Here is a 15,275-nt window from a genome sequence, read left to right on the forward strand (position 1 = left end):
TCTACACAGCTTCCTTACCTTCCAACTACATCATCATCATCATCATCATCACATTATTATTATTATTATTATTATTATTATTATTATTATTATTATTATTATTATTATTATTATTATTATTATTATTATTATTATTTTCACCCAAAATGGACAAGTCCCACTAAAACCAGTCCAAAGATCGATCTATCTATCATCCATCTATCTATCTATCTATCTATCTATCTATCTATCTATCTATCTATCTATCTATCTATCTATCATCTATCTATCTATCTATCTATATCATCTATCTATCTATCTATCTATCATCTATCTATATCATCTATCTATCTACATTAGGGGTGTCATACTGCCAACCCGCGGGCTGGATGTGTCATCGGGAAACCAGCTCCAATACATTGCACATCATCACGTGACATTGCGAGTTTGACATCTCTGAAGATCTATCATCTACATACAGTAGCTACTTCCATCCATCCATATCTGTCTGTCAGTCTCTGTCTGTCTGTATCTACCTACCTATCTCCATCCATCCATCTATATCTATCCATCTATTCTATCTATCCTGTCTGTCTATCCTATATCCATCCATCCTATCTATCTATCTATCTATCTATCTATCTATCTATCTATCTATCTATCTATCTATCTATATCTATCCGTCCATCCGTCTATCCATCTATCATTTCTATCTATCCATCCATCCTTTCTATCCATCCATCTGTCAGTCTATCTGTCCATCCATCTATCCATCCAATCCAACCGACTTGTCCGTCTGTCATTCTTTCCCTCAGCCGAAGTGAAGCACATGGCAATGCAAGTGGCCTCAGGACTGCTTCATATACCGACCCAGCACCCTGCCAGCAGGTGGATGTTGCAGAGTGAGGTGCAGGACCTTATGACCGCTTCCCCCAGCCCCACCATCTGCGAGCGGGTCCAGTTCTGCCAGGAGAATGGCGAGGCAGGAAAGGGGCAGCGGAGCAAGGTCATCGGCGACCACAAGGTCCTTTCTGGCTGTGAGAAACGGAAACATCTGGAGGGTGTGGCAGGAAGAGCGCCAGGCCTGGAGAGGGAAGGTAAGGAGGCTTTGAGTCACCACTGTGTTTCTCAGCCTTAGCAACTTGAAGAGGTGTGGACTACAACTCCCAGAATTCCCCAGCCAGCATAGCTTCCATGGCTCTTCTCACACCGGTTGTAAAATAAAAAACAGACACCACAAAATGCAGCCAAAATTCGTACATTTGGCTGCCAGATGCACATAAGCTTCAGTCTTGTCGTGATTGAAGTTTGGTGTGGTGGTTAAGGCAGCAGGTCCAAAACTGGGAGACTGTGAGTTCTAGTCCCGCCTTAGGCAGGAAAGCCAGTTGGGTGACCTTGGGCCAATCACCAGGAGAGGGTGAGTTCTAGTCCCGCCTTAGGCATGAAAGCCAGTTGAGAGACTTTGGGTCAATGACTAGGAGACGTTGAATTCTAGTCCTGCCTTAGGCATGAAAGCCAGTTGAGAGACTTTGGGTCAATGACTAGGAGACGTTGAATTCTAGTCCTGCCTTAGGCATGAAAGCCAGTTGGGTGACTTTGGGCCAATTACCAGGAGACTGTGAATTGTAGTTCTGCCTTAGGTGTGAAAGCTGGCTGGGTGACTTTGGTCCAGTCACCAGAAGACAGTGAATTCTAGTCCTGCCTTAGGTATGAAAGCTGGCTGGGTGACTGTTGGACCAATCAACAGACTCTTTGAGTTCTAGTCCCGCCTTAGACATGAAAGCCAGTTGGCTGACTTTGGGCCAATCACCAGGAGAGGGTGAGTTCTAGTCCTGACTTAGGCACGAAAGCCAGTTGGGCGACTTTGGGCCAGTCACCAGGAGATGTTGAGTTCTAGTCCCGTCTTAGCCATGAAAGCTTTCTGAGTGACTTTGGGCTTGTCTCTCTCATCCCAGCCCACCTTACAGGGTTGTTTTTGTGGGGAAAGTAGGAGGAAAGAGGATTACATTGTTCAGTGCCTTGAGTTATTCACTAAAACAATAAAGCTGGGTTAAAAAAAATTTAACAAAAAACCCCCACCCCGTTTTAATTTTTTTAAAAACATGTACCGCCAAACAAGGAGCAGCAAATTGCGGATGTTGTATCGCCTGCTCCATGCCTGGGAAAAAGACCCTTCCCCAGAATAAAATGACTAAGGAGAAGGAACACAAATCGACTTTCGCACAATTGGTTGTTTGTAGCAATTCCAGTGTTCTGGGTACAGTTCCATTTTCCTGAACGGTTTTGACGCTAGCGGTAGCGAGCGGGATTCGCTGGTCTGGCTCCCAGGAGAATCGAAAAGATGGATTTTTTCAAGGACTGTTTTTATAAAATTCATTTATTGGGGATGCATTATCCCTCATCTCTAAAGGATTATTATTATTTAATTTTTTTTTTTTTTATTTAATTATCATCCCCGTCAAATCCGCCTCTATTGGCAATTTCTGAATTACTTGTTTTTCCAGCCTGTGTGTCGTCCAAGAAACGGAGTTTTTTCTTTCCATGCTAATTCCGACCGCCATCCCCATAGTTTCTCTCAGTGGTGGCCTTGCATTTCATGTTGTCTTAATATATTGTTAGGGAAAGGCAGTCCGCTTCCAGCCTGCGAGAGTGGCGCAGCGCCGCGCAAGCCTGTGTGCCTTTCCCTCCCTTCCGAGGACTCTTGCAGGGTAAGTTCGGCTGCGGAATAATTAAGCAATTGTTCTCCGTCCAATCAGCCCATCCCGATCCAGATCGTTAAGCAGAATAAGAGTGGGAAACCACAGTGGCGTTAAGATGTTGCAGAGATAATAGTTTTAATGCCATCTCACTAGGAGGAAACATTTTTAAGACTGGTGCTTTAGATCAAAAGGTTGTCGGCAAATCTGGCTAGAGATTTTCTTCTGCCCAAGTTCAGCGTGCAGGATCCTTGGGTGCTATCTGAGCTAGATTGTTTTCTTGCGGACATTTCATGACCCAACTAGGTAACATCATCAGTGCGAATAAAATAGGAATAGAAATAGAATTTAGAATAGAGTAGAATAGAATGGAATGGAATGGAATGAATTGGAATTGGAATTGGATAGAATTAGAATAGCATAGATTAGAAATAGGAATAGGAATAGAATTAGAATGAAATTAGAATAGAATAGAATGAAATTAGAACAGAATTTAGAATGGAATAGCGTAGAATAGAATAGAATTAGAATAGCATAGAATAGAATAGAATAGAATAGAATAGAATAGAAACAGGAATAGAATCAGAATTAGAATAGAATTAATAGAATTAGAATAGCATAGAATTAGAATAGCACAGCATAGCAAAGAAATAGGAATAGAATAGAATAGAATAGAACAGAACAGAACAGAACAGAACAGAACAGAACAGAACAGAATAGAGCTGCAAGGGACCTTGGAGGTCTTCTAGCCCAACCTCCCGCTCAGGCAGAAGATCCTATAAAGCAGCACTGAAAAAAAAGGGACTTGCGGTCAGTCCTCATGCTTACGACCGTTGCAGCATCCCCAAAGTCACAAAGGGTCAGAATTCGGATGCTCGGCAACTGGCTTGTACTTGTGACAGTTGCCATTTGCGACCGTCCCAGCTCTTTTCAGACAAGCAAAGTCAACGGGGGGAAAGTCAGCTTCACTTAGCCCCATGATTCGCTTAGCGGCCGCCGTGGTTCACCTAAACAACTGTTTCCCCAAAGGTCGTAAAATGAGATGTAACTCGCTCAAGAGCCGCCTCGCTTAATGATAGTGGACATTTTGGGCTTCCAACAAGCAAAGTCAGTTGCGGGGGAGGGGGGAGATGGATTGGCTTAACAATGGCTTAACGATCTCAGTGATTCCCTTAACAACCCTGCCGAAAAGGGTCATAAAATCGGGGCAACTCATTTAACGACTGTCCTGCTTAGCGATGGAAATTCCGATCCTAATTGTAGTTGTAAGTTGAGGACAACCTCTAGGCTCTCTTTGAGTCTCAAAGGAAAAGTGGAATAGTCACAACAGATACGGGGCAAATAACAAAATAGACATTTTCCTCCCGGCCACCCTGTTCTCGATAAAGATGCTGTTTTAATTCCCATCTCTCTTGCAGGAGCAGCTGGACGTAGTCCCAAACTCGCCGTCTTCCTCCCTTAACATCTCCGAGGAGTTTTTAACTCCGGACCCCGACTATTTTTTCGGCAGTTCTGCTCCTCATGAGCCTTCAGAATTGGAAGTAAGAGAAAGTTTGTTGGCGTTAGGCAAGATGGCTAAATTGACTGCTTTGATTAAAGAAAAGAACACAGCTGATTTTTTTCCCCCTACTTGGAAACCGCTTCTGAACTTTGTGCTTGAGGTGGAAAAAAAATGACTTTGGGTTTTGTCGATAGGTTGGATGGTCATAGAAATAGTCTGTCTGTCTATATCTATCAGCTAGTTAGCTAGCTATCTTATCTATCTCTTTATCTATCTATCTGTATCTATCTACCTATCATCTATCTATCATCTAGCTAGCTAGCTTATCTATCTCTACCTATCATCTATATCCATCCTGATTACGTATAAAGGTAAAGGTTCCCCCGCACATGCGTGCTAGTCGTTTCCGACTCTAGGGGCTGGTGCTCATCTCCGTTTCAAAGCCGAAGAGCCAGCGTTTGTCCGAGGACGTCTCCGTGGTCATGTGGCCGGCGTGACTAGACACCAAAGGCGCACGGAACGCTGTTACCTTCCCACCGTAGCGGTCCCTATTTTTCTACTTGCTTTTTTACGTGCTTTCGAACTGCTAGGTGGGCAGAAGCTGGGACGAGTAACAGGCGCTCATTCTGTTACGCGGCACTCAGGATTCTACCCGCTAAACTGCCGACCTTCTGATCGACAAGCTCAGCGTCCTAACCCACTGAGCCACCGCGTCCCTTATTGATTATGTATATATCATCTTTATTCATAATATCTCTGTCTACCTATCTACCTACCTTATCTATCTATCTATCATCTATATCCATCCTGATTATCTATATATCATCTATACACATAATCTCTCTGTTTACCTATCTACCTACCTTATCTACCTACCTACCTACCTACCATCTATATCCATCCTGATTATGTATATATCATCTTTATTCATAATCTCCGTCTGTTTACCTATCTGTCTATCCATATGTGTGTGTGTGTATTATTATATCAAAGTAAAAAGTTGAGGTTTTATGTTATTACCTTATTTTAAGGTAGTCTCAACTTACAACCACTATTGAGCACAAAATTGTTGTTGCTAAGTGATAAATTTTGCCCCCTTTTACAACCTGTCTTGCCATAGTTTTTTAGGCGAATCACTGCAGTTGTTCATTTGTAAGACGGTTGTTAAGTGAATCTGGCTTCCCCCATTGACTTTGCTTGTCAGAAGGTCGCCAAAGGGGATCACGGGACACCGCAACCGTCATAAATATGAGTCAGTTGCCAAGGATCCGAATGTAAATCACACGGCCACAGGGATGCTGCAACGGTCATAAGTGTGAAAAATGGACATAAGTCACTTTTTTTCAGTGCTGTTGTAACTTCAATTTGCTAAGCAAATTGTTGTAGCTCGAGGACTACCTATATAGCACCAAAAGGAGTTGGAGGTCAATGTTTCCCCCCCTTTTTCTGCTCTATCTTACACTTTTCTCTCTTCCCCTTTTCTGCCCTATGTTGCCTTTATTTTCATTTTTCTTTATATTTTTGTCTTTTAATATTTTAGCAAATTAACAAAACTTTGAATCTATAAAAAGAAAAGAAGAAGATAGAAAGGGCGCCTTTATACACAGAGGGAAAAGACCCCTTGATTTGGGGGGGGGACGCGAGCAGATGGGGAGGGAAGCCTTGCGTTCAGGACCCTGGAGAGTTCCGGACACAAACTAAAGGCTGGGTTATTTTTTGCCAGGGAAACTGGCCACCATCAGTACCTTGGAGAGCTCCCAACAGGAAGCTAAAATGTTGGGTTACCTCTGTTGGTCCAGCATTGGTCCCCAGCCAATTAATTGGGTTTCCCAATCCAGATGATTCTTTATCCCCACTTGATAGACACTCTTTTTAAAAACTCAGATTCCTTTCTGGGTAGAGTAGAAATTATAGAGAGTCTTTGACTCTGGACATTTATTTATTTATTTTTATTAATTTTAATTTAATTTAATTTATTAATATTTCTATACCGCCCTTCTCCCGAAGGACTCAGGGCGGTGTACAGGGCAAGAATAAAACACAGAGTTACAAAAATTAAAAGGTAATTAAATACATGCCCATAAAAACAATTGGTACATAATAAAAAACCCCAATAAAATGATAATAAAAACCCCACCAATCCCCCCTCAGGCCAGGCCGGCTTGTTCGAACAAGTATGTTTTCAGATCGCGGCGAAAGGAGCGAAGATCGGGCGCCGTCCGGATCTCAACCGGTAACTGGTTCCATAGCTCCGGGGCGCCCACAGAGAAAGATCTCCCCCTGGGGGCCACCAATCTACATTCTCTGACCGGTGGCACCCTGAGGAGTCCCTCTCTGTGGGAACGCACAGGGCGGAGGGAAGTTGACGCCGGCAGCAGGTGTTCCCTAAGGTACTCCGGACCCCTGCCATGTAGGGCTTTAAACACCATTACTAGTACCTTGAATCTATATATTAGATTTATATACCGCCCCTCTCCAAGAACTCGGGGCAGTGTACAGGGCAATTAAAACGCTAACAACACACAAGGTATAAAAATTAAAATAAGATTAAATCAATAGCCCTAAGTAATAAATACATTCTAAAATTTAAAATTCTTAAAATTTAAACTCTAAAATCCAATCCCTCAGTCCAGGCCGGCCTGTTCAAACAACCAAGTCTTCAGGTCGCGGTGAAACGAGCGAAGGTCGGGAGCCATCCAAAGCTCAACTGGAAGCTGATTCCAGAGGGCTGGCGTGCCCACAGAGAATGCTCTCCCCCTGGGAGCCGCCAGTCGACATTCCCTGAACGACTGCACCCTGAGGAGGCCCTCTCTGTGGGAGCGCACAGGGCGATGGGAAGTTAACACCGGCAAGAGGTGCTCCTGTAAATAACCCGGACCCATGCCATTTAGGGCTTTATAGGTCATCACCAGCACCTTGAAACATGAGGTTTTCTTTCTTTCTTTCTTTCTTTCTTTCTTTCTTTCTTTCTTTCTTTCTTTCTTTCTTTCTTTCTTTCTTTCTTTCTTTCTTTCTTTCTTCTCTCTCTACCTCCCTCCTTTCCTTCCTCTCTCTCCTTCCTTCTTTCATTCCTTCTCTGCCTCCCTCCCTCCTCTCCCTTCTTTCCTTTCTCTCTTTTCTTTTCCTTGCCTTCTTTCCTTCCTCCATCCTTTCCTTCCTTCCTCTCTCTTTTTCTTTCCTTCCTTCCTTCCCTCCCTGCCTCCCTGCTTTCGTTTACAAATACCCCAAGCCAATGAACATAATCAATACCCCTCCTTCTTCCCATTTCCCCCCTACAATGATAACCCTGTAAACTTGAGTTGGGCTGAAATTTGTACGAGGCCAGGAAGGTATTTGATGCTATAAGTTCAACATATCCTGAAGCCTCTTTGGGATCTTTGAACTCCTGGTTCGGAGGACACATAAACTGGCCAACAGTTGGAGAAGCCTAGGTTGAAGTGATGGATGTGTTGATTATGTGCCATCAAGTCATTCCCAACTCCTAGCAACCCACAGTGAGGTCTTTCTCAGTGACGATCCGTCTCTAACCTGTTCTTCTGGGACAAAATAGATTGTGTTAATATTGGGTAGAGTTCATTGTGCCGAAGAGTAAATAATGAAGTTCACGTTGAGTAAATAAGGATAAATATATGAGCAATAAGTCACTTTGTGTTCCAGGCTTGGCGCTTAGTTGAGACAACTCAATTCTTTCGCTGTTGAGAAACTCTTAACTTGTCATTTTAGTACTCAACGGCTGAGGAAGAGGACGAAGAAGATATTCTAGGAAGAACGGAGGAAATTTCTGGACAGAAGGAAAAGCTGAAAAAATCTCAAGGAATCTGTGGTCACAAAGAACATCCCATCAATTCAGGGCAGAGTAAGGTTTTTTTTCCTTTTGTATTGTGCGTGCAAGATTAACTTGTCCTGTCGTCTTAATTACAGGTAGTACTCAACTTAACCGTTTGTTTAGTGCAGACATGTCAAACACAAGGCCCGGGGGCCGAATCCGGCCCGCGAAGTGGTTTCATGTGGCCCGCGAAGCCATCCTGGTAACAGGGAGGGAACGGCCCCCACTGCCTTGGCCCTGGCCCAGAGACCCTCCTTCTGCCAGAGAGCCTCAGATCTGTCCCACTCCTTCCCGGGCCCCCATAGGCACCCTTGATGCGAACAATGTAGAGCTGGCCATGCCCACCCAGTAGGCCATACGCACTCTAGCCACGCCTACCCAGTAGGCCACTCCCACCCTGGCCCTACCCACCTGGCCCCATGAGGGCAACCGCAGTGCTGATGCGGCCCTCAATGAAATTGAGTTTGACACAGTGACTGAAGTTACAGCAGCGCTGAAAAAAATAACTAGTTTACACACGATGTACATTCCTTGGAGAGGAAGGGATTGGAAGAGAGTAAGCAGGCACACACAATGGGGGGAATACAGGTAGTCCTTGACTTACAACAGTTGGCTCAAAGCTACAGTGGCACTGAAAAAAGGGGCTTATGACCGTTTTTCACACTGTAGCATTCCTACGGCCACATGACCAAAACTTAGACGCTTGGCAACTGGCATGTACTTATGACGGTTGCAGCGTCCCGGGGTCACATGATCCCCTTTTGCGACCTTCTGACAAGCAAACTCCCATGGGGAAGCCAGGTTCTCTTAACAACTACGTTTCTAACTTAACGTGGCAAGAAAGGTGGTAAAATGGGGCGAAACTCACTTCACAACTGTGTTGCTTTGCGGTGGGACTTTGGAGCTCAGTTGTGGTCATAAGTCGAGGACTCCTTGTGCTTAGAAAAATTCATGTAATGTCCACGAGGGAGAGAGACTAAAAAATTTGAGCCAAGATGCTCTGAAACTTAAGTTTAATTACTTGGTTTTTCTGGCAACGTTTTTCTGAGCTTGGTTGTTCTCTTGTAGACGTTTCGTTACCAAACTAGGCAATACCATCAGTGAGGGCGAAGCGTTTGTTCTCCGAGCTTGTGGGTTGGTTTCCGAACGTTTCGTTACCGGACTAGGTAACGTCTTCAGCGGAGTTCACGGGGGATGTCGGTGTTGGTGTCCTTCTGCTTATCAGGGCTTCGGGTGTGGGTGTGTCAAATGACGGTCTTGTGATGGGTCAAGGGTGAGTCATCAGTGAGAGGATTCTGATGGATCTTGTGACGGGCAGGTTAAATCAAGTCGGGGTCATTGGGAGGTGAAGTGCTGGTTGTGGGGGATTGCGCGGGATGGTTAAGGGTTGGTGTTGTCTCTGGCCGACTGTGTGGTTGACTTGGATTCTTTTTTTATATTTATTTATTTATTTATTTATTTATTTATTTATTTATTTATTATTTAGATTTAGATTTAGATTTAGATTTATATACCGCCCTCTCCCGAAGGACTCAGGGCAGTTTACAGGGCATTTAAAAGAAAGTCAATACAAACGTTAAAACAAATTTAAAAAGATTACATAAAACCCTGAGAAAAATAAAAAAACACAGTTAAAATTAAAATTAAAAAATTCTCAGCCTGGGCCAGAGAGCTCGAAGAGCCAGGTCTTCAGGTCCCGGCGGAATGAACGGAGGTTGGGGGCAGTCCTAAGCTCCGCAGGCAGCTGGTTCCACAGGGCAGGCGCACCCACTGAGAAGGCCCTACCCCTGGTTGTTACCCGCCGGCAATCTTTAACCGGCGGCACCCTGAGAAGACCTTCCCTGTGGGAGCGCACTGGACGAAGGGAGCTTGATGCTGGCAGCAGGTGTTCCCTCAAATATCCCGGACCCAAGCCATTTAGGGCTTTATAGGTCATCACCAGCACCTTGAATCTCACCCGAAGGGCAACCGGAAGCCAATGCAGCTCGCGGAGTAGAGGTGTTACATGGGAGTATCGGGAGACCCCCATCACGACTCACGCGGCTGCATTCTGTACCAGCTGAAGCCTCCGGGTGGTCCTCAAGGGCAGCCCCATGTAGAGAGCGTTGCAGTAGTCTAAACGGGAGGTCACGAGCGCATGAGTGACTGTGCGTAGGGCATCTCGGTCCAGGTAGGGTCGCAACTGGCGCACCAGGCGAACCTGAGCAAAAGCCCCCCTGGTCACGGCTCCTATATGGTCTTCAAAAGTGAGCTGCGAATCCAGGAGGACGCCCAAGTTGCGAGCCCTATCAACAGGGGGTAACACCTCACCCCCCATCATTAGAGATGGAATAGTCTGGTTGACCCGAGATGCCGGTATGCACAGCCACTCAGTCTTGGCAGGATTGAGACGAAGCCTGTTATTGATTTTCTCATTTTACAATTGGATATTTATTTTATTTATTTATTTATTTTATTTATTTGCATTTATATACCGCCCTATTCCCTGAGGACTCAGGGCGGTTTACAGGGAATTAAAAATCCACCATACAAAAGTTAAAAAACCAATTAAAAAATATTAAATTACCCTGTATACATTAAAACCCGAATTAAAAATTTCTCCTCAGCCTGGGCCTGAGAGCTCAAAGAGCCAGGTCTTCAGGCCCCGGCGGAATGATCGGAGGTCGGGGGCAGTCCTCAGCTCCACCGGCAGCTGGTTCCAGAGGGCAGGCGCTCCCACAGAGAAGGCCCTATCCCTGGGTGTCACCCGCCGGCAATCTCTCACCGGCGGCACCCTGAGCAGACCCTCCCTGTGGGAGCGCACTGGGCGAAGGGCGTTTGATGCCGGCAGCAGGTGTTCCCTCAAATAGCCCGGACCCAGGCCATGTAGGGCTTTATAGGTAATAACCAGCACCTTGAATTTCACCCGGAGGGCAACCGGAAGCCAATGCAGCTCGCGGAGTAGAGGTGTTACATGGGAGTATCGGGAAACCCCCATTACAACTCGCGCGGCCGCATTCTGCACCAGTTGAAGCCTCCGAGTGGTCTTCAAGGGCAGCCCCATGTAGAGAGCGTTACAGTAGTCCAAACGGGAGGTCACAAGCGCATGAGTAACTGTGCGTAGGGCGTCTCGGTCCAGATAGGGACGCAACTGGCGCACCAGGCGAACCTGTGCAAAAGCCCCCCTGGTCACGGCTCCTATGTGGTCTTCAAAATTGAGCCGTGAATCCAGGAGGACGCCCAAGTTGCGAGCCCTATCAACGGGGGGTAACACCTCACCCCCCATCGTTAGAGGTGGAATAACTTGGTTAACCCGAGATGCCGATATGCACAGCCACTCAGTCTTGGCGGGATTGAGACGAAGCCTGTTTCTCCCCATCCAGACCTGAACCGCCTCCAGGCACCGGGACATCACGGAGAGGGCATCGCTGGTTTGGTTCGGGGTGGAAAGAAAAAGTTGGGTATCATCAGCGTACTGGTGATACCCCACCCCGAAACCACGAATGATCTCGCCCAGCGGCTTCATATAGATGTTGAACAGGAGAGGTGAGAGGACCGACCCCTGAGGAACTCCACAAATGAGAGACCTCGGGGTGGATCTCTGCCCTCCTGTCAACACCGACTGCGAGCGGCCCTGGAGGTAGGAGGAGAACCACCGTAAAACGGTGCCTCCCACTCCCAACCCCCTGAGACGCCGCAGCAGGATACCATGGTCGATGGTATCGAAAGCCGCTGAGAGATCTAATAGGACCAGGACAGAGGAACAACCCCTGTCCCTAGCCCTCCAGAGATCATTCACCAGCGCGACCAATGCCGTCTCCGTGCTGTATCCGGGCCTGAAGCCCGATTGGTACGGGTCCAGATAATCAGTTTCCTCCAGGAACAGAGGGAGCTGATGCGCCACCACACTCTCAACAACCTTCGCCAGAAAGCGAAGGTTGGAGACTGGACGATAGTTGTTTAAAACAGCCGGGTCCAAAGCAGGCTTCTTGAGAAGGGGCCTCACCACCGCCTCCTTCAAGGCGGCAGGGAAGACACCCTCCTTCAAAGAAGCAGTTATTACTGCATGGAACCAGCCTCGTGTTCCCTCCCGAGCCGCATAAGCTAGCCAGGAGGGGCACGGATCCAACAAACAGGTGGTGGTGCTCAGTCTCCCCATGATCCTGTCCACATCATCAGGGGAAACAGGGTCGAACTCAGTCCAGATAACATGCTCAAGACCGCCTGATTCCTCCACGTCAGACTCTGCCCAGTCAGAGTCCAAGCCGGTCCGGATCAGAGCGATTTTGTCCGCCAGATGATGACTAAACTCCTCGGCTCGTCCCTGCAAGGGATCCTCTCTCACCTCCTGGTTAAGGAGGGAGCGAGTCACCCTAAACAGGGCGGCCGGGCGATTATCTGCGGACGCGATAAGGGAGGCAAAGTAGTTAGACTTTGCCGTCCTTATCGCCGCAAGATAAGACCTTATAAAGGTTCTTAACTGCAATCGGTCGGATTCGGATCGGCTGGATCTCCAACCGCTCTCTAGACCTCGTCTCCGACGCTTCATCTCCCGGAGCTCCACAGAGAACCATGGGGCCCAACGGGATCTGCGCCGAGTCAGAGGTCGCGAGGGTACAACGCAGTCGAGTGCCCTGGTGGCAGCCGTTTCCCAGGCCTCCACCAGAGCATCGACTGGGCTGTGGGTAAGGGTGATAGGTATAGGCCCAAGCGCCCTCTGGAACCGGTCCGGGTCCATTAGGCGCCTGGGGCGGAACCACCTGGTAGGTTCCGCCGCCCAGCGGCGGGGGATGGCATGACGGAAAACCAGCCTCAGGAGGTGATGATCTGACCATGACAGAGGGGTGATGGATGGGGAAAGCAACGTGATGACAGGGTTGATCAATAGTTCAATAGCGTACATAAATCTTTAGTATCAACTATTTCTTCTCTTTTTCCATTAATATCTTGTTATCTCTTATTGGGCTAATACAATTCTTATTGTTATCAACTAAATAAAAAAACATCTTATTACAATGATCAATCCTTTTTAGCTTATATGTATCTTAATTGCATTTGCACTTAATCCTTGTATAAAATCAATGTCCTGATATAGCTTGTAATTTCCCATCAATATTAAAAGTGACACTATTATTTATGATTTCCAAGCATTTTATATTTAGGTGACCAAAGTTTCCCTTTTTTCAGCTTGTCCCTTTTCCCCTTTTCATACCAAAGTCTAATATTCTGGTTACACATCTTATCTATCTGATTATTCTGTTTTCTAAAGGTTTATCAATTTTCCACCATGTTAAACCATCTCATTAATAATAGAGTACCCCCTCTAATAAGTCAAAACCATTATAGGTGTTGTCTGGGCTAACCAATAATGCAGTAATATACGGTTGATTTGGATTCGGAGGGATTCGTTGTAGGTCGACGTGTCTAATGAAGTGTTCGAAAACCAACCCACAAGCTTGGAGAACAAGCCTTCACCCTCATCCTACACCCGAGCGACAGATATTCTCTGCCGTTGCAATATCGTCAGTGCATAATCTCTTCAATCGGCAAATTGGCATTCTCAATCCGTCGGCACGCTAACGAAGACGATATGAGTGGTTTGAAAAGGAACCAGGACATCTCGAGTTACAAACCATTCGTTTACTGACCGTTGAAAATTAGCATGAATAAAGTGATTTATGAGTGGTCCTCGCACTTAGGACAGCTGTGGCCTCCCGATAGACACGTGATAAAGATTTAGGAGTTTGGTAACCCACATGTGAATAAAATGGGAGTGGAATGGGATGAGAATTAGAATTAGAATTTTGAATTAGAATGAATAGAATAACAACAGAGTAGAACAACAATAGAATAAAATAATAGAATAGAATAACAATAGAATAGAAAGAATAGAATAACAATAGAATAAAATAAGAATAGAATAAGAATAGAATAGAACAATTGAATATAATAATAGAACAGAATAATAGAATAACAATAGAACAGAAAAGAACAATAGAATAATAATAGAATAGAATAACAATAGAATAGAAAGAATAGAATAACAATAGAATAAAATAAGAATAGAATAACAATAGAATAGAACAATTGAATATAATAGAACAGAATAATAGAATAGAATAACAATAGAACAGAAAAGAACAATAGAATAATAATAGAATAGAATAACAATAGAATAGAAAGAATAGAATAACAGAATAGAATAATAGAATAACTAGAATAGAATAGCAATAGAATAGAATAATAATAGAATAGAATAACTAGAATAGAATAGAAGAATTGAATAGAATAGAATAGAATAACAATAGAACAGAAAAGAATAGAACAATAGAATAATAATAGAATAGAATAACAATAGAATAGAAAGAACAGAATAGAATAAGAATAGAATAGAAACAATAGAATAACAAAAGAATAGAATAGAATAGTTGGAAGGGACCTTGGAGGTCTTCTAGTCCAACCCCATAATCAGGCAGGAAACCCTATACCATTTCACACAAATGGTTGTCCAGTCTCTTCTTGAAAAGAAGAGTTTATGACAGTCTCCTTTTGCAACCGCCCCAGCCAACGTCCAACAAGCAAAGTCAAAGGGAGAAAGATTCGTTTAACGACCACACAATTCACTTCACAATGGAAGAGATTTGCTTAACAACTGTGGCCAAAGAAGGTTGTAAAATCAGGCATGACCCACTTAACAACTGCCTCCCTTAGCAGTGGAAATTCAGATCCCAGTTGTGGCCATATGTCAAGGACTACCTATAGTTGTTTTTATCCTATTGTTGCATGCCGCCCAGATTCACTCCTTGTGAGATAGTCAGCTCGGGAAATTTGATAAAATGAATAAATGAAAATTAAATTGTCCCCATCCAACATATCCTGATTTCCGTCGTCTGCCCTGGAGGAAAGAGACAAGGTAGTCTCAGATGTCTTAACGTGGCATTAATATTCACTGGTATTTGTAAGTATTTCAGCATCCGTGGGGGATTCTGAATGCAATTATTAAACGGGGGGGGGAGCGGAAAACAACCCCTTCTTTAAAAAGATCGTGCAGAAAGATCGAGAGGCCTCTTTAAAAACATTGTCTTTGCAATTTGCCCGAAGCTAGAAGATGCCGCTAACTGAAAATAAAATAAGTGCACATTTTTTGTCAAGGTAATGATTTAAAACAGGGATGGCGAACCTTTTAGAGACCAAGTGCCTAAACTGCAACCCAAAACCCACTTATGTATCGTCGGGTGTCGGGTGGGCATGGCCCAGTGGGTGGGTGTGGCCCATGGGGTAGGCGTGACCCATT

At 45.0% G+C, this 15,275-nt stretch overlaps 1 protein-coding gene across 1 annotated transcript in view; it reads left to right on the forward strand.

Moving 5' to 3' along the window:
* The window catches only part of TEX14 (testis expressed 14, intercellular bridge forming factor), a gene marked incomplete at its 5' end in the record, with an annotated part of 102,937 nt that overhangs the window by 46,311 nt on the left and 41,351 nt on the right, over window positions 1-15,275 (forward strand). Inside the window, 4 exons of the mRNA XM_081346669.1 lie at window positions 795-1,076; window positions 2,599-2,687; window positions 4,094-4,216; window positions 7,900-8,032. Of these exons, the coding sequence (XP_081202795.1) occupies window positions 795-1,076; window positions 2,599-2,687; window positions 4,094-4,216; window positions 7,900-8,032 (627 nt within the window). The remainder of the gene's footprint in view (window positions 1-794; window positions 1,077-2,598; window positions 2,688-4,093; window positions 4,217-7,899; window positions 8,033-15,275) is intronic.

This window comes from Vipera berus (assembly GCF_964194415.1).
Source record: "Vipera berus genome assembly, chromosome: 1".
NCBI classification, from domain to species: domain Eukaryota; kingdom Metazoa; phylum Chordata; class Lepidosauria; order Squamata; family Viperidae; genus Vipera; species Vipera berus.